At 39.6% G+C, this 22323-nt stretch overlaps 1 protein-coding gene across 2 annotated transcripts; it reads right to left on the reverse strand.

The window, feature by feature from the left end:
* Window positions 1–282: 282 nt before the first annotated feature.
* Window positions 283–22085, reverse strand: LOC128741937 (S-adenosylmethionine synthase). Of its 2 annotated transcripts, none has more exons than XM_053838068.1 (7): window positions 21454–22085; window positions 15159–15236; window positions 14959–15081; window positions 14712–14824; window positions 3182–3544; window positions 2797–3113; window positions 283–2732 (listed from the first exon to the last, which is right to left on the reverse strand). In XM_053838068.1, the coding sequence occupies exons 1-7, from the start codon at window positions 21569–21571 to the stop codon at window positions 2624–2626; spliced, it is 1221 nt and encodes a 406-aa protein (XP_053694043.1). In that variant the 5' UTR covers window positions 21572–22085; the 3' UTR covers window positions 283–2623. The 2 variants fall into 2 exon arrangements, with proteins under 2 accessions (XP_053694043.1, XP_053694042.1); XM_053838067.1 differs by lacking the exon at window positions 14712–14824 and adding an exon at window positions 13271–13383 and having other exon boundaries at window positions 21454–22079.
* Window positions 22086–22323: the final 238 nt, after the last annotated feature.

Genomic DNA, 22323 nt, shown 5'->3' on the forward strand with positions numbered 1-22323 from the left:
TTTTTATTCAATGACAGGGGAGAGGTTCAGTTAACGTTACGTAATTTAATGGGGGGGCTATACCGAGCGTTACTTTTTGTTACATAGGGGAGGGAGGGGGTCAAAAAACTATATTTTTTGCGTTTCGTAGTTTGTGTACCACGCCAAATCCGTAATCCGTACCAGCCAGGAGGTTGACCCAGGACCCTGTGGCCCTCGATCCGTTTCAATCGAACCGAAACGGTGTTGGTAATCTAGTTGGGCTTAAGGGTAAATTGAAAAAAACACACAATCATGCTTTTCGTTTCGCTACCGGAAGTAGTAAATTTAGTTTTATTGATTTTCTATTTTTCTTTTTTACTGTTTTGTTGTTTTATTTATTCCATACAAATTTGCTGAATGTTTCATGTCATCGCCTTCTATCAGCGCGATAAGTAATTTTTATCTTAAGTAGTATTTTTTTTTTTTCAAGAAAAAAACTATTCACTGAAACTCTTTTTTTGCTGGTCCCGTGTCTTTTTCGAGGCGTGCGTGCGGTACATTTTATTATTGCATTATTTTTTTTGCTCATTTGATTGAATTAGAAGTTAGACAGTTGGTTTTGATAAATTTTGGTGCGTATAACTTGTATAATGTTACATTACCTAGTACAAACTTATCAAAACTAAATACTCTAGCATCTGTTGATTGTTGCCTATTTTATCGGGAAGAAATCTACGCTATTTTTTTAAAGGATTTTTTTGCTGATTTTTTTGTTCGTACCGCTCGGCACTGTTCAACCATCCAGCGGACCGGAGTGTTTTCGAAATGGCTCTTTTCCACAAATAATTTCCTTTACGTAAACACAACACAAAACGTGTATGAACGGGCGAAAAAAATAAACTTCGTTGCGTGTGGATTATTAAAAGATTGAAAAATATTGGATTGGATAATCCTTATGTTCGATAGCTAGGCTGGCTGATTGATTGCATTCGAAATGTGAATTTCTGAAAACAAAATATATCCGTTGAAAAAGTCCCTGTCAGTCGGAAGGAATACGTTCTATTTTGTGCTCTGTTTTCTCTCTCTCTCTGTCTGATGGAAGGATGAAAATTCTACGAACGACGGCAGTAGGTCTGTGCTTCTAGAATTTAGATTTATGGATTATAAATTCTAGAAACACACAAGCCTACAAAAAGTGTGGAGATTCCGTTTCTGTTTGTGTGTGGATATTGCGCGAAGAACTAGCGTGTTTAGCATTTGCCCGTATTTGCGTCTTGTGTGAATCTTTATTAATAACTACAATAACATTCAAATCAATTAAAAAACTGGCAGTTGATCGCTAGAACTTTTTTCTTACTGTTTCTGAATCAAGGTCCCGAGTATAGAGTCTGTCCTATCGGTCCGTCCTCGTCAGCTGATGATCGTCCCGTCATAAGGTTCCCAAAAAGCACCATTCGATTCATAATGTAACACGATATTACCGTCCTAAATGCTGATTAACAACAAACACGCCAAACACGTTTACCCAATGATGGTTGTCGAGTCGTTCTTCAATCGTAGATGTGAAAGCAAATGTATAACATGGAATGCATAATCCAAATTCAACGAAGTTTTAACTTGCAAAAGTTTTATATCTTACATATTTCATGCCATCTCTCTTGGTTACTCTTTCCCTCTGTATCTGTACCTTCTCCTATTATTGTACTTCTACCTCAAAATATTTATCACTATAAAACATTTGAACTGATTTTTTTCACGTCATACAACGAATTTGCAGCAGGCAGCATTCCCAAGGATGTCGGGCTGGGAACGCACTTGATGGGGTTCCTACTGTGGCCAACGGAATGATCTAGCCTGGAAAAAGTTTCACGAGACCTCTTTTTTCCTATGCATTATTGCACGTACATCCATAAACTGGATGATTTTTTTTCTTGTTTTTTTTTTGCATTTTTTAAATGTTTTTACTCTGTACTTTTGTAAACACTATGTCACTGTTTTTTTCAAGAATATACGATATTGTTTTACTGTTTTACTCGATTTGAAATGGAGCTTAAGCGTATGAACTAAGTGTAGAAACATTGTTGCAATTGTTTTTTTTTTTCGTTTTCATCTAAGGTTGTAGAGCTGGGTCTAACGAAGGTTACACAAAGTGCGAAGAAATTCTTTTACAATTTTTAATCATCGAATGCGGTTGTTTTAAAATTGGATTTTTATAATTCTGAGACATGCTACTCAGTGGATTACTTGTGAACAACTTTGCTTCTTTTTGGGGAAGGAAAAAAACTGGAGAGGTAACTAAACCTGATCTAAACTGAATGATTCGATTAAATACACAGGAACTTGAATAATTCACAATCTTAGACGTACAAAAAACCGGGGAAATATTGGCTATTTTCAGAATTTCTTGGTATGACACGATGTGGGGAGTTGCCGCAATTGCAACACTACGTAGGGCAAAAGATCCTACCACTAAATAAACATTACATTGCTGTCACGGGAACTTAAACACACTTACACGTAAAAACTGAAGCATATGGTCAATCTAAAACACTTTTCTCGGTTATGCTTGAACATTGAACTTGGCTTTCTTAGAAAGGGTCGGTGCGACCTCATCGTCATCGCTGTCACTGTCAGCGACGGCGCCTGCGCGTGCCGAAGGCAATCAATCAAGCAACAACAGCTCCTTCGGTTCCTCCCAAGGGAAACCTTCGCGTCCAAAATGACCATATGTGCTAGTACGCTGATAGAAGGGCGTCCTCAGCTTAAGATCCCTGCAAAATTACCGAAAAGCATTAAAACCTTCAATTTCATTGGTTTTTTTAAGAGGCAACTTACTTGACGATTTTTCCGGGACGCAGGTCGAAATTTTTCTTGACAATATTTAGAAGCTCTTTCTGGCTGTACGAGGAAGTTCCATAATCAAATACTGTGATCGAGAGCGGTTCAGCAAGACCGATAGCGTACGCTACCTGTACCAAACAACGTCGACAAATTCCTGCCCGGACCAGCGACTTAGCGACCCAACGGGCAGCGTATGCCGCCGAACGGTCCACTTTGGTGAAATCCTTTCCGGAAAATGCACCACCACCGTGCGCTCCCCAACCGCCGTAGGTGTCAACGATGATCTTTCGACCAGTTAGGCCAGCGTCACCCTAGAATAACGAAAAACACTTTTTTTTTACAATCCATCTTAACACAGTCCGATGGAGAAAACACCTACCTGCGGTCCACCGATGATGAACAACCCGCACGGGTTGATGTGTACGATCGTGTTCGAATCCAGATACTTGGCGGGGATTACCTCGCGCACCACCTTGTTCATAATGTTGCTGCGCAGATCCTCCAGCGTGATCTTGTCCGAATGCTGCAGTGACACGACGATGGTGTGCACCCGCTGCGGGATGCACGCACCCGACTCGAACACGTACTCCGCGGTGACCTGAGTCTTCGAGTCCGGTCGGGCCCACCAGAAGTCCCCGCTGCGGCGCAGTTCGGCAATTTTTTCGTTCAACCGGTGCGCCAGCACCACGGTTAGCGGCATGCATTCCTCCGTTTCATCGGTCGCGTAGCCAAACATCAGTCCCTGGCGAAAGGTTTTTGTTTTGTTTGGTTTAAAACGAAGTCGTGAGATGATTTGGTTTCAATTTGGCGAGTTTAGAGATAATAATAATTGGGTGAGAGGTTTTTTTGTACAACAGTGAAAGCAAAGCAACAATAATGGGGAGGTAGATTAGGGGGTGCATTTGGCAAGTCATGGTTATTTTTCATTCATTCGTGAAAATAGGTACTGATAGCAGTGACGTCTGTGTCTCGTGGTTGCGAACAATCGTTAATTTTTTTTTAAGCGAACGACAAGCCTCTGCGCGGTCGTTATCATCCAGACTTTGATGATCATTTCCGCTTGGTGTTACATTAAATTGATGTGTAACCTAATCTACATATACGATTAATTGTCTGCTTTTGCGTGCGCTTGATCACGCGAAAATGATCAATTAAGAAATATTACGTTTGCAGATTCATGCGACCAAACAAAATAAATATGAGTTAATACCAATTATAGGTACTACTGATAATCTTCAACTAATAAAAGAGAAGGTCAGTTTCGAAGTTTTTGGTTAACCTAAAATTTGCTTCGAAAGGAAATTCTTATCGGCGGAACTTGTGCTTTTGATGGTCAAGGAGAGTTCAATGTACGGCCTCCGTCTCATGCTGGCATCGTGTTCGATTGCCTATCATGTCGGGAGGGAACTATTCGAATCGTGGTCTTTAATATTTTAATCTATCAAAAAATCCTCTTTTTTACATCATCACTTCATGATTATTTACATCATCATCTTCAGAGGTATCTAAGCACTTATAACCCTCGAAAAGAACAATTTTTTTTTACAAATAGTAACGTCCAGTTTGCGTAACGTTGCAATATTCTGTACGGATCAGTTCATGTCGATTGTCCTGAATAATATGATAGAGAAATTTGGAGGAATTTGGAGCATGGCTCTTTATTTTTAAGTAACATAAACTTCTTCGTTGACTTCTGTCTTGTATTGGCAACCTGTGCCGTATGATAGAAAATAAATTATGAGCATAGATAGATAAAAAGATACCATAAGGGAGCCACTCGTTCATTAATTTGATTAGGCTATAATAAATTATTACTATCGATTCGTATCAAATGGCAACTACCGTTATCAGCTCAGCCAACAAGCAGCAGACAAAATATTTATTTTCGAGAGAAAAACATGAATCGTTCACAGGCTTGAACGTTGCTGAGAAATAAATGAGTGCCAATTCACGAGCGCATGAAACACGATTGCCAAAATTCTACCAGGTCTCATTTATTCTGATATATTTTTTCGTCAATTTCTCCAACGTCACCATATTCGCATGTCAGCTTCGATCTAGTTGATCGAGCCATCTAGCACGTTCCGTCTCTTCCATATTAAATTCCACATCAGAGAAACATTCAAAATTCATAACCAATTGCTCTATGGATTGCTTTCGAATGCCATCTGATCCTGGATGGATATTTTCTGGGTGTGATAAATTTAATATCTGTGAAAATATTTGCTACTGTTCGTTGGATCATCCTGGAGGATAATTTGTTTACGATTTCCTTCATTAGTCAAATATCTGCAAGGAATAATGTTAACTCTGCGCAGAGACGCATACTCCTCGATCGAAACGCCTTCGGGAAGGTAAAAAATGCCCAAATTCCAGCTTAAATGCGTCGTTGCATATGCTTGCCTGTGTTATTCCCGGCGGTGACTAATAATCCTAAACCTACGAACTCATCAACCACTTCAAGTCCTTACTTACTTTACTTTTTCGGCGAAAAGCCGGATTGAATCCGTGCCGAATTCAGGAGCCGTCTCCACACTTCTCGGTCTTGAGTTACCGCTCGCGAATCGCCAACAGCGCTCATCCAACGAGTACGGGGTTTGCATAATATTGTTTTCGCTGGTCTTTCTTCTGGCATCCTTGCTACGTGGCCAGCCCATTGTAGCTTGCATGGTTTTAGTCGCTTCGCAATATCCGCATCTCTGTATAACTGGTATATTTCATGATTGATGCGCCTGCGGTACACTCCTTTATCTAATATGCAGCCAAGAATTGATCGCAGGATCTTCCGTTCAAAAACGTCAAGATTTCGGTCGCTCTCTTTCGCTTCGTGGTTGTAAAGCACCACCGTCTTGTCTTACAGAGCACGCCTATCCTTGCAGCTACTTTTTTAAGATGCGTGCACGCTTCTTCCACTACTCAGTTTAATCATTTTTGTTGGAAAACCATGTTCAAGCATAATCTGCTACAGCTCATTTCGTTTAACTGAATGGTACGCCGCTTTGAAGTCTATAAACAAAAGGTGAGTCTGCAAATTGCATACCCGAAATTTATCGAGGAGTCATCACTATGCGTGGGAGGCGAACGTTGCTTTCTCTTGCACCTGGCCGAAACATGAATGGGCGAAATAACAAATGGCATAATTGATCTAACGACCGAATCACAAATGGCCGAGTGTCATAGAAAATATTCGCGGCCTTCGAACTGCTCGAACTGTTGGGTATATGCCGCCCTGAATTTCCAAGGAAATGTTCGCTACTGACACGGTAAATAGATCTCGCACCTTTTAATGAGCGAAACGAGCGAACCCCAAGTGATTCGACTAAATACAATTTCAGCATTCCCGGCAGTGGGCAGTTGTTGAAATTCGGCCATTTGCATTTCGGTTATTTGTTATTCGGCCATTTGTGTTTCGGGCATTCGGTAGTCGGTACCAGCTCACTTATCATATATTAGGTGATATATCGATTTTTTGCGCAACCCTCCCAGCTCCCTTTGGTCTACTGTAGATCGCCTTCGCCATCCCAGTTATATAAAAGATTTATGTTTCGTTCGAAACTGACATTTCGTTCAAAAACAGCAGCTTGAACGACAGGATTTGCCAAGTTGATGGAAATATTACAACTCGTTGGAAATACTGAATGTGAGTGTATTCTTGAAACTCAGTTAGCTGCTTTGAGATACGATGCTCGTCTAACAAGACAAGCGGTGCTGTTACGAGTCAGTAGGATCGTTGCGTTGGCCCCTTAATTATCCTGTACTCTAATAACCGGCTGTGAAGTCTGGCAATAAAGAAGGGTCCAGCTTTAACACTAGATATATCAACAGTACTAATATTTTGACTGGTACTGGTATAAATGTCAATAAGTACAAATATATTTGTTACTAATACCGTGAACGTACCAAGACATTTTTATAATTCTTCCGCTATTCTAAGTATTCTAGATTTAAATTAACAACGTGGATAGCAGCAACGTGTAGTGCTACGGTCTATAATATCTGGTAAAAAATTTGGGAATTAAAAGTCGATCAACAATTGAGTATATTTTTCGTTTTGTAAACTTATCCACGGTGCCCAATTCTGCGCACTTTCTTGCCCATGTTCCTAATTCTTGCGCATGTTTGCTCCTAATTCTGCGCACCCAAAAAGTGACAATAAATACACCTGCCATGCTCTTTATGTCTTCATACGCTGAAAGCACACCAAAAAATCCGTCATCAGCCATTACCATTACCAAGTCCATGATCCGGCCTTCTTGTGCTGCCCGGGTGGCAAGGGAATATTGTTATCATTTTGATTGCCTCATTTTAAAGGTTTTATTCTCGATAACGTGAAGGGCGAATTGATTCGGGTTTTCTGCCTACTGAACATTACACTTTAGACTAATACTAAAAATTGTGTTTTCATATAGCAACCACTTTCCCACTCTCTGACAGCCCCACGAGGTTGGCCATTAAAAAAAGTAGAAGACATGGTTTCATGAATTGGCATTCGTAACTTCGGACACCGAGACACAGCACAGGATTCTAATCAATGCAAGTTAAAGATTCTACTTGAATTTTTATGCCTCTATACCTCAGCACAGGGTTGGTGATCCGCGAGAAAACTGTGAGTGGCATTCAACTTTTTCTCGGTATATGAAACGACATCGTCTATCAATGTATTGCTATATTCATCGTACGATGCTGCTCCGTGTGTGAGCACAATCGGCAAACCTGTGAGTTAATTCTCTCTGTATTGTATCCTAAACGTATACGCGCCAGGGGGAATGCGATTCACTCTCTCGTGATTCGCTCTGTGTGTAAATATCACGGAAAAGGATCGCCAGGCGATAATTTTCGCAGATGAGAAAGGATTGCGATCATTGGATGATTATCGTTCTTTTTTCGCTTGGAAAAAAATGTAAGATTTTTCGGTTATGGATATTTTTGTTGCAATTGTGTTGGCGAATGGAGGATATAGTGATGTCTGATATTGTTTTAATATAAATACAACGCAGCAACTTGCTGTTCATTAAAATGTTTGCAAAAAATATTATGGCTGAATTAAACAGATGTTCAGCAAGGTTTGAAATTTAAGAACGAGGTAGCGCGTGGAAAGCAAAGATTTGAATGGCCCTGCACGTTTATAAAACCGCTTTGCGTACTCAGTTGCGTTGATACACTGTTATTCTGGTTATCCATATCACCGCCTCTGTGGATTTAGGGCCATTATATAGTGGGATTTCACATTTGGCATAGTTCAATTTTGGCGTGCCTCGATTTTAGTAACAAAATAATCCGTTTTTGGCAACATAAAATATTTCACTTCAAAAAATATGCTTAAATAACAGTCAGTTTCCGCATACAAGCCTTAAATGACGAAAAATGAATGTTACGAACAGTAATATTTTTATTGCCGCAAGACTACGTCTTATCGCAGGTTGCCAAAAACTTACTTGCACCGGACGGATAACTCTTGGCGGACTTGCAATCGTTGATTAATAATATTTAGTCAATTTCTAACGCATCTACATTCAATATTTTCATATCCAAAAATGGTCTCGATTTGGCACGGTTTCGATTTTGGCAACATAGTGGACTTGGATTTGTTGCCAAATTCGATTAGAAAAACTCGTGAATTCGCGTAAAAACCACGTAAATTTCGAAATTCGCGTTAAAAAACCTTATAATTGTCAAACCTAGGTACGTATAAAAAAGATGTTTTGAGCACATCCACGTAAATTCCGAAATTCGTGTAAAAACCCGGATTTAATCCAGCTGGTGGTGAAAGGAACCTTTGCTATACCATCTTACATGTTATTTGATATGGAACTCGAAACATCTTGGGAACATAATTCAACTGTTAGTTGACGCTTTACAATTTATTCCATATAACTTGGACTGACATTTAAATATAAAGAATGACAAAACCATTTATTTGGTAGTAAAATCATTAAAATCGATTTGGTTGTCCCAAAGTTATTTGAAAATTGATTTTTAGGAGAGGGCCTCAGAAAAAGCCAACCTAAACGCCAAACGAAAAAAATACAAATCTAAAATTGTTTTAAAAACCAAAAAGGTTTACTAAATTTGAACATGATTAAAACACTTCTGAGTTTTGATAGATCCTTTTTACAATAAATTGCTGAGTATGTATAGCGTATAGGTAAGTTGTATTTAGTTACGTCCTTTTAAAGTTTTAAAGGGTAGATTGCTCATATAAAGTAAATACAAATCATCAATTACACTTCCGCAATGAACATAAATCGCAGCCTGTATTGTAATTGTTTTGCGTAATATGAGAAGTTTCGAGCCGGATTAAGTTGCCGTCGAGGGAATGACTACTTTACGACCTAAACCGAATGACATCATCCGTGATCTCAAATCACACTAGAAATATTCAAAATTTTACAATTGTTATCTCTTCCTCTTTTGCATCCGCCAACGCGGTTCGATACAAATCCACCTGCAAAGGCAAATCACACGTTAAGATAGCAATTTCAAACCTAGTAAAATATTTTAAAATGAAGTCTATTATGTTAAAAGACGTAGTCCTACGTCAAAATTATCAAGCTCATTTTTATGTAATAACGGCCATCTTAGTGTTTACACAGCTGTGCTAGTGGTATACGGCTTCTATTTGCCAATATCAATTCAAAATTATGCGTAGGTACCCGCCGCTCGCGGATTGTTTCCTGTGTTTGCTGCTTGCGATAAAATTTTCTTCCGATCGCTGTAATGCATTATCGCCAAGTGATTCGATCGGAAGTTCAAGACTCATCACTCACTCGTATCGGGAAACGATAATTATCGCCGATCCGTTCACTCGGAGAGAATCAAATATGACACACGCAAGCAGCGATACACACACAAAGGTTTATCGGCGATAGAGGTTCACGTGTTGTTCTTTCGCCTTATACTTTTGCGTCTTTGGTTCTCTTTTCGCAAGAAGATACTAGCATGTCGTGATCTGCATGTATTGAATCGGCAAATGAATGGGGAGTGAGTGAGTTTTGATCCGATTCGAACCAACCTTGCCTCAGCAATTCTTTCGCGATTTCTTCTTAGGATACATTGCTGCGCAGAATTTGGAACATGAATAAAAAATCTGTGCCTAAATCTGCGCATTATTGCATCGCATTTTTCTAAGGAAAGCAATGCATGCAATCACTCTTTTTGTCTAAAACATGACTGAAACTAATTATTCTTTCTAATTATGCTGGATAATTTGATCGTTGCAAAGAATTTCGATCATAAATTTGTTATTTTCTAGAAGGATAATCTTAGGCGTTGGAGCTAACGACGATGTTTTCTGCCATATAAAATACTTTCAGTTTCACGTTAAATTATTTCGCTCTCAAATATTATGGCCCGTTTATGAATAATGGCGTAATATTCAACAGACATTTATAAAAAAATTAAGCAAAGATCATAGTTATGCAAAATGTTAAAAAAAAACACTTATATAAAGAAAAATGCGCAGAATTAGGAGCGGTCACGGTATATATGAAGTAACATTAAGTTCATAAAATGTATTCTCTACTTATAGTTACAAAAGTCATAACATCATTTCTGAAATAAAATGTTATATGTTGTAGGACTGCTTTTGCTATATGCCTTAAGCTACTACTCGACAATCGTCCCGAACACGCGCTCTATTAGCACCCTCGACGACAGCGCATGACCAGTATAGTTCATGACAAACAGTGTATCTTTAGCACTGATCACAAGATTTTGTTCTCTCGACGGCTCTTAGCGGTTATGATTATCACAAAGTAACATCCTGCCTAGCACCGAGGACAATGAGGTTAGTCACGTAGCTTAGCTGGGATTGAGTAGCATGTACTCCACTCAACCGATCATCTGTATGTTATACCTTTCAACACGATCAAGCAATAAATATTATCAGTAATAGGTACCTATATATACAATTTGATCAATGATCAAGTAAAGTGTAAAAGTCGATCTATAGTATAGTGGGCAGAGATGATTTATATTACTGTTATTGTTGTTTGATCTCTCAAGTTTAGCTAAAAGCAAGAGTAGAATTAGCTGATCAGAATATAGTCGATTGCCAAAGTGTAAAGTTGTGTTTTTCCGTTCTGCTCCGTTGAAGAATCCCATGATAGTTTAACAGTTGCTTAAAAAATCATGACAAAGTATTTATCGCTTGCAAACAGGGCATCGTCGACCTTCGCACCGTACATTTGATCGCAGGATCTTACTCATGGTGGATAACACCGGGAGTTTGCGCAAGTTTTGCGCTTGCATTTGCAAACTGCGAGGTTTTAGCTTGCTATGCAATTCGGTAAAAGACCCTCTTTGGAACCGTCTCTGTACTTCATGACTAATATCAGTAACTTTGACCAGTTTATTCGGAAATCCGTACTCGTGCATTAACTACCAAAGTTGTTCTTATTCGACTAAATCGTATGCTTCTTTAAAATTAAAGAAAATATAATGTGTGAGGGCACATTGTATTTCCGACATTTCGAAAGGATTTTTCGCAGTGTAATAGTCTGCCCTCATAAAGCCAGCATGGCCATCTGAGGCTATCCTTAGATTTCTCGCCGGATCTCCTCAAGATCGGGAGCAGAGACGATAATATAGTTTGTAGGCACTCTCAGGTTGACCACTTCACGCTCGCTTGTTAATAGGTTTTCATCTTCGTCTGTAGACAAGTCACGTTTTGCTGTAAAGCCCTTACGGGACTAGTTTCCTTTTTCATAGAATTTGCGCGTATCGTTAGCTAGCTTCCTAAGTGTTTTTTCCGTATAAAAATCACACTCGATCGGCGCTTGTCGGTACTTGGGCTAGGCTCACATTATTTTTCCTAACAACCAATTGATCTCCGCCGATGGCCGAGCGTGTTTGCAAAACGTCGCAAGTTAGGGCAGATGGTTCAATTACCTATATCCATGGATATTTGAACCTTCTTGACTCGCGGGCGGACAACCTCTCTACTGAAAACACAAAGCATTACTATGGGATGGCAAGCCAAATAATTTAGCAAAATCGTCACTAAATATGCCAGCACCCAGTGCAGTCTCTGAAGTAATTCTAATGGTAACGTTCCTGCAGAAATAATTGATTCTGCTACAAATATACTGGCCAGAAATGCACCAGAAGGAAAACGTACCATTTGACTATTCGCTAAAGGGAGGGCTTGCGAATTTTGTGGTCTTCCTTCACTTACGTATGAAGTCCAACAACGTATAACAGTTTAGACATTACGATTGCCGGTCGATATTCGGACATATTATCCCTCGTGGCAATACTAGGACATTTTATTCAGTTTTTCACCTCCTTCACTTGCTGGCATTCTCCATCAAATCTTATTTTGCCTTGTCTTCAGCAGCCTACAACTCGAGAAGCCGCAAAGTTAGTGCACCTTAGGACATTACCCTCATCATTCCAACCTTCGCGTTTACCTTGGCGATCAATCTTGGATCGTTATCTGAGATCCGATCTAAGGTTCGTGTGACGATATTAACCTCTTTTCATAGGAGGTTATTAGATTAAGATTAGCCGAAGTACGCTACCAAAAAACGCAATTAGAATATCCTCTAAAGTAAGCTGCCTGACGTCCATTAGTTACGACGTTTTATTTTATTTCGATGTATGCGGAAACATCAATATGCTCTGTTTCCTAGAACTGATAATGGCTATTACGTTCTAAAATAACGAATACTTGTTCTACAATCAAAATAACTGCTGGGGGTCGGTCGTCCTCATATCAGTTAGCCTCGATGATTTTAGCTCAATTCAACCAACAGTGTATTGGCTTGATTTTCCGTCATATTTTTCGCTTCATTACGCACTTTTTAAGCAAAAAAAAAACTTTCAGATTGTTCGCTACTACCAGAATCAATAAACTATAAAATAAATTGCTGTCGACTGCAATTTTAATACCTATTTTTGAATGTGGGGGTTTTCAGCTCAACATTCATAATGACTGATGGGCCAAAAATCTACAAACTAATAAAAACAATTTAACATTTAATCTAAATGCTTAAGCCTACCACCCGTAGAACACCCGACTAGAAAATCATATGATGGTTATTTGTTTGTTTATTTAGTCTAAAGGCGAATATGAAAAGATTACTGTGAGAGATGATAGCAGAGCCACAAAAACATTTTTCGTGCCAGAAGTCTGTCGTTCGTTCGTTTGTGTATAAACTTTTCGCTTTCGGCGGGTCGTTTTATTCGTAAACATGCGATAACCGTAAAATTAACAACCCTACCACCAATGAGCAGCCACACGCCGATTATATAAATTATGAGTAAAATATGAAGGTGCCACTGAATGCTATCAACCATTTTTTTTTGTTAATTTCTCTACTTCTGGACCTTACCTAATCGAGATAACCCAGGGGTGCCAAATGACATTATACTGAACATAATAAGATTGATAGACTACTACAAGGTGCATTCAAGGGAGCTTAACAACAACAAAAAATACAGGCATGATAATCTATATTAGCCTAACCTGATCTCCGGCGCCAACTTCCTCTTCGGAACGATTAACATGCACTCCGGCCGCAATGTTTGGTGATTGTTGATCCAGTGCAAGCAGTACATTACATGTCTTGTAATCGAATCCTGTTTCGTTTGGTTGAGTTTGATTTGGTTTGGTTTGGTTGAGATTTATGAATATTACGTGTTCGTTATAATATCCCCCGTTTGCATGCGATGGAAGTAAAAGAAAAACGTGCAAATAATACAATTCGTCAGTTAGGGTTATTTGTTTGATCTATCTCATGCGAATCGCCGAATACTCTTAAGGAATCCACCAAATCTGTGGGCAAAATGTTGCAAAAACAAACGACTATCTTCTAACGATGATGCACTGCTGTTGTTTACTGTGCGCTTCGCTTCTGACGAGAATGCTGAATTTGTAAACACGTTCGCGTGCCGCCAGTGAAACTGCTGAGAGAGCGCAAACGGAGTGCACGATGGAGATCCGGTGGACTTTGGGTAAGCCAGACGACACATTTTATTTTATTTAAAGCACCAGACGACACATGTCGAATTCGAATAAACGAAACCAGAAGACTAATATTTCTGCGATGTCTGATGTGAAACGTACAACGCGTATAGAACGAACCCAAGCGCAATGGGAACCCAGTTCCATGAACCGTAAAACGAGACGAAGCGAACTAATGCTTACACAATATTTGTAGTAAGGGGAGAGTGTGGGGCTAAAAGGAGTCGGCAGTAGTCGTATAGATGATGGGGATAGACAGATAGTCTTTGAATTACAGTCTCTCCTAAGTAAGCAAATTTTATCCTGGCTATATTCTACCGTTTTTGTAGTTACGAGTATGGTGGCAGCGGACATTTGAACGTAAAAGTAGACGACTAGAATTTCCTGAATAAAAAGCTAATTTTTTAGTTAGATTGGTAGCTAAGGGGTGTCATATTTTCATACTGTCCTGTTTCTAACTGTTGCACATTCCCCCCTATTTTACGGATATTACATAACGACAGCGAAAAACGTGGTTCACACCGTTTAGTGCAGACGACTGGAAAAAACACGTGCTGAATAAGCCAACCACGAGCTTCTCCACTTGCGAGGTATTGAAATTCAGTATTTCTCATGAGAATCCGATTTGCTGGCCCTAGCGCGATAACCTTTCAGACTAAATAACGTCACACAGCACCAGGAAAGAGTGCTAGCTAGCTAGCTAGCACACACGTGTTCAATTGAACTTTCTGACAGTCGCATATTCCATTCCTAACCCAGCTAGACGTAGTTGTCATTTTTACCCATGCAGGACTACCGACTCATTAGGGTGAAGATACATGATATTTGAACAAGCTCAAAGAGCGACATGAATGATTAATATGATTTACGGATGACTGATGGCAAATCACACAAACACAACGACTATCTTCGCCCATCCGTCCCTAGAAGCCGTAAAATGTACCTGATCACCGGCTCCTACATCATCCTCGTCGCGATCGACGTGTACGCCCTGGGCAATATTGGGGGACTGCTGCTCAATCGCGATCAACAAATTCAACGTGCGCCAATCGAAGCCTGAGAGGACAACGGGAAATTTTGTAAACGAATTTAAGGCACACACATTCAGCACACATTCTCGCAGCTCAACGCATTGTCTCGATTGAGCATCATCGGAAGAATATGTATGAAAATAGGGTGATTTCCGTTACCTTTGGAGGAGTCGTCGTAACCGATGTGCTTCACCGTCTCGCGTACCACCTTCTGATAGTCAACAACGGCCTTTGAAGTAATCTCTCCGCACAGCAAAATCATTCCAGTTTTCGAAATAGTTTCTGTCGAGAAAAACAAGCGCTGGGTTAATTATATTATACTCTCTGAAAGTGTTTACTTTAGGCGGCGAAATACTTACCACAGGCTACTTTTGCATTTGGATCCTGCTCCAAATGTGCATCGAGAATTGCGTCACTGATCTGGTCGCACATCTTGTCTGCGTTAATGGCAAGAGAATGAATGGCAAGTAATTAGTATACAGTAAACATTCGAAGGTGTGATTTAATATAACTGGTAAAACCAAAATTTCTTTAAGTCTAAGTGCAAACAATTAAATAAATATGAAACTGGTTTTTCGAAATTAAAAAACGTAATAAAAATTGGGTTAGGAAACTATTAACTTATCCCACCTTTAAGCACAGTAATAGTCTTTATTTTTCTGTAAATAACATTTGGTCTAAACTTTACGTTTTATTCATTTTTGAGCCCTAAAACATGAAAAATAGAACGCATCCTGATATTTCGAAGGAGTAACTTTAACTCTGGGCGTTCGGCCCAGCCTTTCATCAGAACGACGTCCATGTTTAAGATTAAGATCAAGACTAGGACTAAAAATACATCCATACAAAACAAAAATTAAAGCGCAATCCGCAAAGGTCATCACAAAAACACGCTGAGGAATGCACGCGCGCCCTCCCTGCCAGAAGATATGTCATTGATAACGATCGACTTCCTAAAGTTGAAGTCTGAAAACCAAAAGCATGGCTTTGTTATAGTTAAATTTACATACGTACATACGTACGTAGGTCCATGGTATTCATAACCCGTGCTGAATAAATTTTGCTGCCAAGCCGGCGCGACGTCGACTGACTGCATTAACATAATCCATTCAAGAAAAACATCCGCAACTGCGCCAAGTCTACTATGAATAGGTAGTGTACCTAGTCTAAGCTGATTCACCACGTGTTTTTTCAGAAAAACGCGTGTTTCCCGGAAAGAAGAAAATCGACAACACTGACACCGTATCGTCATATGCCTGCCTGAGATTCTTATTGCATCTCTCACGCGCGTACCTATCTCGCGCGGCACGGCACGGTTCCGTGTCGCGGTATTATGAATGCTCCCCGCTCGGCGCCACCCATCGGTATCAAGTGCTGCCAGTTTAATATTGAATATTGATAACAATGAACAATGGGCCAAAACTCAATGAAATTTATTCACATCTGCAATTTACTTTGACGTAGGACTATGTCTTTATTAATATCAGTCGGTCAGAAATCTTTCTACGAATCGAACAAACAAGTCCCACCCAACAGATCACAAATTGTTTCCCTTTATGTCTGCCTAAACGAATTTGATGTCGTGCACGTAAAATGTATTCGTAAAGTTTACAACCATTTTTTTAGAATCTAATCAAAATTGATGTCTCGTGCGAAAATACAGGTTACGAAATATAACTTTTCGTCATATTACTGCACTAATTTTACGAGATCATCGCTGCACCGCACAATAATTGTGCTATTGCGTTTTCTATGTTAGAATTAAGGTAAGTAAACCGAAGCACCAAAAGATTTTGAAAATCTGAATACCGAACGACTGGCTGTATGCCCCCATTTACTTTATTCACAGAAAAGGATGACTCGAAATCTACAATAGAATAGATGATAGAATAGATGATAGAATAGATGATAGAATATGAAATATGAATATGAAATGGTTCAATTGCTTGAAAAAATTTCCGACTTTTTCCCGATTCCGATGTTCTCCAAACCCGATTTACATTTTTAACGACAAAAATCTTTTACGTTTTTCGATTATAAAATAAAGACAGGTAATCTAACTACTAACATTTTAGAGCAAAACAAGGTGAACCAGCTTCAGGCTGAAAACCCCTGAAATAGAGAATCTAAATCGTCATCTGAAGTACAAGAAATTGATGAGATGCCGTACAATCGATCAAACCAATTGAATATGTCCCGTTTAAGAAATTTAAATCATCCCTCAAGTAAGAAAAATACCTTTCTTACTATTAGCGACAATTTCCATAAATTATAAACCCAATTAGCCATTAACTGCAATAGAATGTACAATCGTCTGCCTCAAAAGGAAATGCGGATAACGTGAGGTGTCCTAATTCCGTGAGGTTAATTTTGGTTCCTAATTCCGTAAACCTGGTGACTATAGCATCCAAAGTCCAAAATCTCTCTACAAAACATGTACAATTCCTTCAACAATATTTGAATTCTTGCAGTTGGAAGAGTACACGTTCAAACTTTTTTTTTCGAAAATATTCTGCAGGTGCCGCTAGGAAACCGCAACTCACGATATGCTAAAATCTGAATATTCTCGGATGGTCAAGCGATACTTAAAGCGCTTAGTGTTTTTCCAAAATTGTCTGCGACTGAATTTGCCTCACCGCTACTGAGAGATGAACTTGTCAATTGTGACTGTAATTCATTAGCGTAGCTAGAGGGTGTGCCCGGGGAACCGAATAATCCCAAAAATATATCCTTGCTTGTTTTTCTCGCACAAATACAAAACAAATATCAACAGCTTTATAGTTGCGATATTCTACGGAAACCTGACATGTTTAGGGACGAAGGAGGAGATCTAATCACAAACGAGTGCAAGGTGGTTGACGGGTGGAAGCAGTGCTTCGGTGAACACCTCAATGGCGACAGAAAAAGGCAAGAACGGAAGTTAACCCAGGAATGCCCATGGAAGATAGTAATGTCCCAGCACATGATCTCCAAGTGCAATAAAGCCGCTGGAAAGGACCGTCTACCGGCAGAGCTTAATGAACATGGCCGAGAAACGCTGGGCTTATTTGGGTCCAAGATTTGGGAGGTGGAGAAGCTATCAGAGGAATGGATGAAAGAAGTGGTTTGTCCAAGCTACAAAGTGGGCGATCGACTCGACTGCTGCAACTAACGCGGCATAACGCTGCTTATAAGGTACTTTTTCAAATCTTGTTACGCCGGATGTCACCGGTAACACGTGGTTTCGTAGGGGTCTCGCGCAACTACGGACCATATTTTTACCATCCGATAGATGTTACAGAAATGTCGGGAGTACAATGCACCACATCTTTATTGATTTCAAAGCAGCATACGATACAATAGATTGAGAGCAGAAAAGGCAGATAATGCACGAGCGCGGTTTGCCGGATAAACTGACGCGACTGATCAGAACTACATAGGATCATGGGGACACTCGCGTCTATTCAAGACGTGGCGAGAGTTGAGACAAGGTGACGGCTTATCGAACATGCTGTTCAACATCGCTCTTGGGGGGAGGGGTGAACCGACGAGCGGACATCGAAACGAGACATACCAACTCCTAGGCATCGCAGATGACTTTGTTATCATAGCCAGGAACTTTGCGACTGTGGAGGCAATCTACACTAGACTGAAAGCGGAGTCAAGGATTGAGGTAAAAACAGCATCGAGGACCAGATACATGAAAGACAGAGGCTCAAAGGAAACAAACGCATGCCGTCCAAGGACCGCCAACCGTTGACGGCGACAAACTAGAAGTGGTAGAGTTCGCGTATTTGCGCTCGCTAGTGACCGCAAACAACAACACTAGTCACAGGGAGATCCAGCGGCACATTAAAACTAGAAATCGGATCTACTTTGCCTTAACGCTACGATCAAGACGCCCCCGTACGTAGGAAGGCACCCAGTAAGCTACGCCGCTGCTCTAATTCTACATTCATTAATCCAAATTTATTCTTAGCGATTTCTGACCGTATGCTGAAGACAATAAGAAAGCCGAAAGCCGTCATATCCAATTGGATGACCGTACAATCGCTTAACCAATCAAAAAATATAACGCCGAGCATTAAACTAACTAGAAAATGGCCGAGTCTTAATACAGATCATTTCCGAAATCTTCGTTTTATACGGGATTTTGGTCGCTTTCGCAATGGTGAGTGAAACCGTGAAGCATATGTTCTGCAATTTCGCAACTTTAGTATCTCAAAAATTGCACGCTAGGTTCCAAGGACAACTGGCTTGCCAGGGCAGACAGTATCTCCCCTTCAGCAACGAACACAGTTTGAACGTTGGACTCGTTGGAGGGACAATTCATAATTTCCCGATTTTGAGAAATGTTCGCCAAATTACCGAGTTTTCCCATATTTTTCCAGATAGGTTTAAATTCCCGACTTTCTCTCGCGTTTCTCGTGTGCTTGGCCATTATGAACATTTCTCAATTCGATAAAGTGCTCTTCTGTGGTGCCTTAAGTTTGTCACATCAAGCTGACTTCAGCGTCAGAGACAAAATCTAGGGAATTCCAGTAGCGTACAGCTTGCACTTATTTGTTTATGGACTTCATCAAGGCGGCGTACGATTTAGTCAAGTGAATTTTTTTACTACGACAGATAATGCTTGAACGGTTTTCTAGATGAAACTGATTAGGCAGATTTTTAGAACGAAGCTAAATTCAATTCAAATAAACCCTCGTTGAGCCCTCCTATCGTTGAAATGTGCAATGCTATAGGCACACACTCCAACGATATATCCATCAAGAGATCCTAGATAGGCACTTCTAGATTTGAAATACATTTAAGCTGCCGTAACAATCGGAAGGACACCAAAGAGTCTCTTAATGTTACATAGGTCGTTTTGAAAAAGTACCCAAAAAACATTTTTCTAATCGAGCAAAGAAAACTGCGTTTCTAACATTTTTACTTAAAGTTTAAACTTGAAAACTAAATCAATTCTTGCTTTTTATATATCCGTATTATTTTCCATGCAAAAAATACAAAAAGAAAGACAAAATCGAATGAAAATTTTTTTGCCGATAATCGGAAATTCCGTTGTTTGAAATTTCCATTTCTGTTCCGTGTTCGAAGCGTTATTATGTACTCATTTTTCGAGTTTTTTAGGCTGTAGAGTCCACAGACAATTGATTTTATAAAAATATTTTGACTTATATCCGGCAAATTATTTTTTTACCCCTCGATTTTTCATGCCAATTTCAAACAAGGGGGTGAACTTCAAAAATAATTTGCAATGGCCTTATTAGGATCGTTCGAGGTTATAAATATATTATACGCGGCGTATAATACATTCATATTCAAAAACACGACAAAATTTCAATTGCACTCTTTCAATACGCTTTCTTTACAATTCAGATTTTGAAAGAAAATAGTTAGAGAATATCTAACCAACAGATATCTACCAACATCTAACTGGCAGGATGAACTAGAATAAATGTCCGCAACCAATTCGTGAATAAATCAATCGATCAATCTAATGACTCAGCCAATTTGATCCTGGTGTTTGTTAGAGCTAATCTCAAACGTACATAGTTTGTATTAATATCTACCAATTAGTAAATAAAAGCCTTGCAATCTAATTCCTAATTTCAAGAATAACTGCAAAATACACAAAATGGTAGCTCCTGCTACCTACGGTTTCGTACGGGATTTCAGTTTCGATTATATTTTAGCAACCTATCATCGACAAAGTCGGTCGAAGATGAATGACAGACATCAACTTGGTCTAGGTTCAGTCAAAACAAGTAATCCATGACCCGATGAGACGGGAAGGCATGGTCACTTTTTCCGAAATAAACGAAATCGCAGGTATCTAAAATTGTAGGCTAGGTTAAGGGAAGCAAAAAGTGTGCTTACATGTGTACTTGATTCAACTATGAAAATTTAAAGATTTTACTTTTGAAGCAATTTTGACTGCGTAGCAATTCCATAATGTATTCCATAGAATTTCATGCAGTGATAAAAAATATATTGGTGTTTAAACACAAAGTTACTTCCGCGGCAACAGATATTCCAGCCCACTGTGCTCAAGAATGTTTATAGTCTATTCAACCTAGCAACACTGCGCTCCAGAGTAATGACCTACCGCTGCTTTTGGAAGTTTAAAGCGCATTTTTTCCGAATTGTGAAATCGATGGCGCAGTTACTGAAGAACTTTTTTGTACAGTTAGTATCAGTTGATAATTCTTATCAATCATACCTACTGATTCTAACTAAAATTGATGTACATTACAATTTTTCGAGGCCAAACCGTGTACCCTCTACGAAAACAGTGCTATCGGCTTAAAAAATCCCATCTCATAGTCGCCATTTTTTCCACAACCCAAACATTGGGAACTTTCCAATTGGAAACAGATTGTTTTGTATTTTGGTATTTTCACTATTTCAAAATAAAAAGCGGGTAATTACCAAAGGAAAACCAAGGCACTCACAAATCGGCATTGCGTAACGAAATGCATTATTTCAAATGCGCATTTCTTGCTATTCGCAAAACCGCGAGGGACACACTCGCAGGCTGAAAATAAATGCAAAACATAACCTCTAAAATTGAGGAACGAGGCGAACACCAGATATGATGGTGCTGAAAGGTGCGAATTTTACTACCTACTTCTACTTGGCGAGAATTTATTTAAAAATGTGAACACTTACCCGGATGTCCTTCTCCCACGGATTCTGAGGTGAACAGAAACGAACAGCCGTCTTCCATTTCGTAGCCATTATGGCCATTGCTGCTGGCAAATCCGTTGGTCGCTTTCGTCTGCGGCATTTTGTCGAGTTGCTTCAATTAATCACTTGGAAACCTTTTTCTGCTATTAAAAACTGCACCAGAATTTCTTCGCCTTTTTCGCTATTGGCTCACGAGCACTTTATGGATGTTCTTTTGCACGGAATGGGTAATTCACTGCGATGCTTACGGATTTTTTATTGGCAATTGCACAGACAGAAAAAACACGATTCTAAGTAGAATAAAGTTTATCTTCAATCGGTCAGATCAATACACTTAAGTTTAATTTTCAATTTCAAAGCACTCGCGGAGCCTCGCTTCGGCCCGTCTACACTTCGCAAAACTTTGTGGAAAAGAGATCGATTCGGAAGAAAATTCTTGACGGCTAGCCAAAGAGAGTACCACACGCTTTTTTTTTTGCTAAATTCTCTCACAACACCCGCACGAGTTTGATAGAGAGGAGAGACCGCGTGCACCGTTATCCAAAATTACACAAAACAGTAATAAAAAACTACTATGGGTGCAGCGACTGTACCAAACAAAATCAGCACAAAATAAGAAACGCTTTCGCAGGTAAAATTGTTCTGTATTTGAAAAAGAACTGGAGGATGCTTCCCGACACGAGGACGATCGCCAACTAAAGGCTCGGACGATCCTCAGCGCGAATTTGTATTTATTCGCGAAAGTGCGATTAGCGCACTGATTACCGACTACTTAGCCCATGAAAGGAAACGCTGAGTAATATTGGTTTCCTTATCTGTCGTTCAGTGAACATCTCGGCAGATTTTTTTTGC

The sequence above is a fragment of the Sabethes cyaneus genome, chromosome 3, assembly GCF_943734655.1.
Source record: "Sabethes cyaneus chromosome 3, idSabCyanKW18_F2, whole genome shotgun sequence".
NCBI classification, from domain to species: Eukaryota; Metazoa; Arthropoda; class Insecta; order Diptera; family Culicidae; genus Sabethes; species Sabethes cyaneus.

Coding starts and splice junctions, on each gene's coding strand:
- LOC128741937 (XM_053838068.1), bottom strand. CDS start 21,571: ATGCCGCAGACGAAAGCGACCAACGGATTTGCCAGCAGCAATGGCCAT. Junction 14,825..14,958: donor TTACGACGACTCCTCCAAAG/GTAACGGAAATC, acceptor TTGTCCTCTCAG/GCTTCGATTGGCGCACGTTG. Junction 3,114..3,181: donor TCATCATCGGTGGACCGCAG/GTAGGTGTTTTC, acceptor TCGTTATTCTAG/GGTGACGCTGGCCTAACTGG.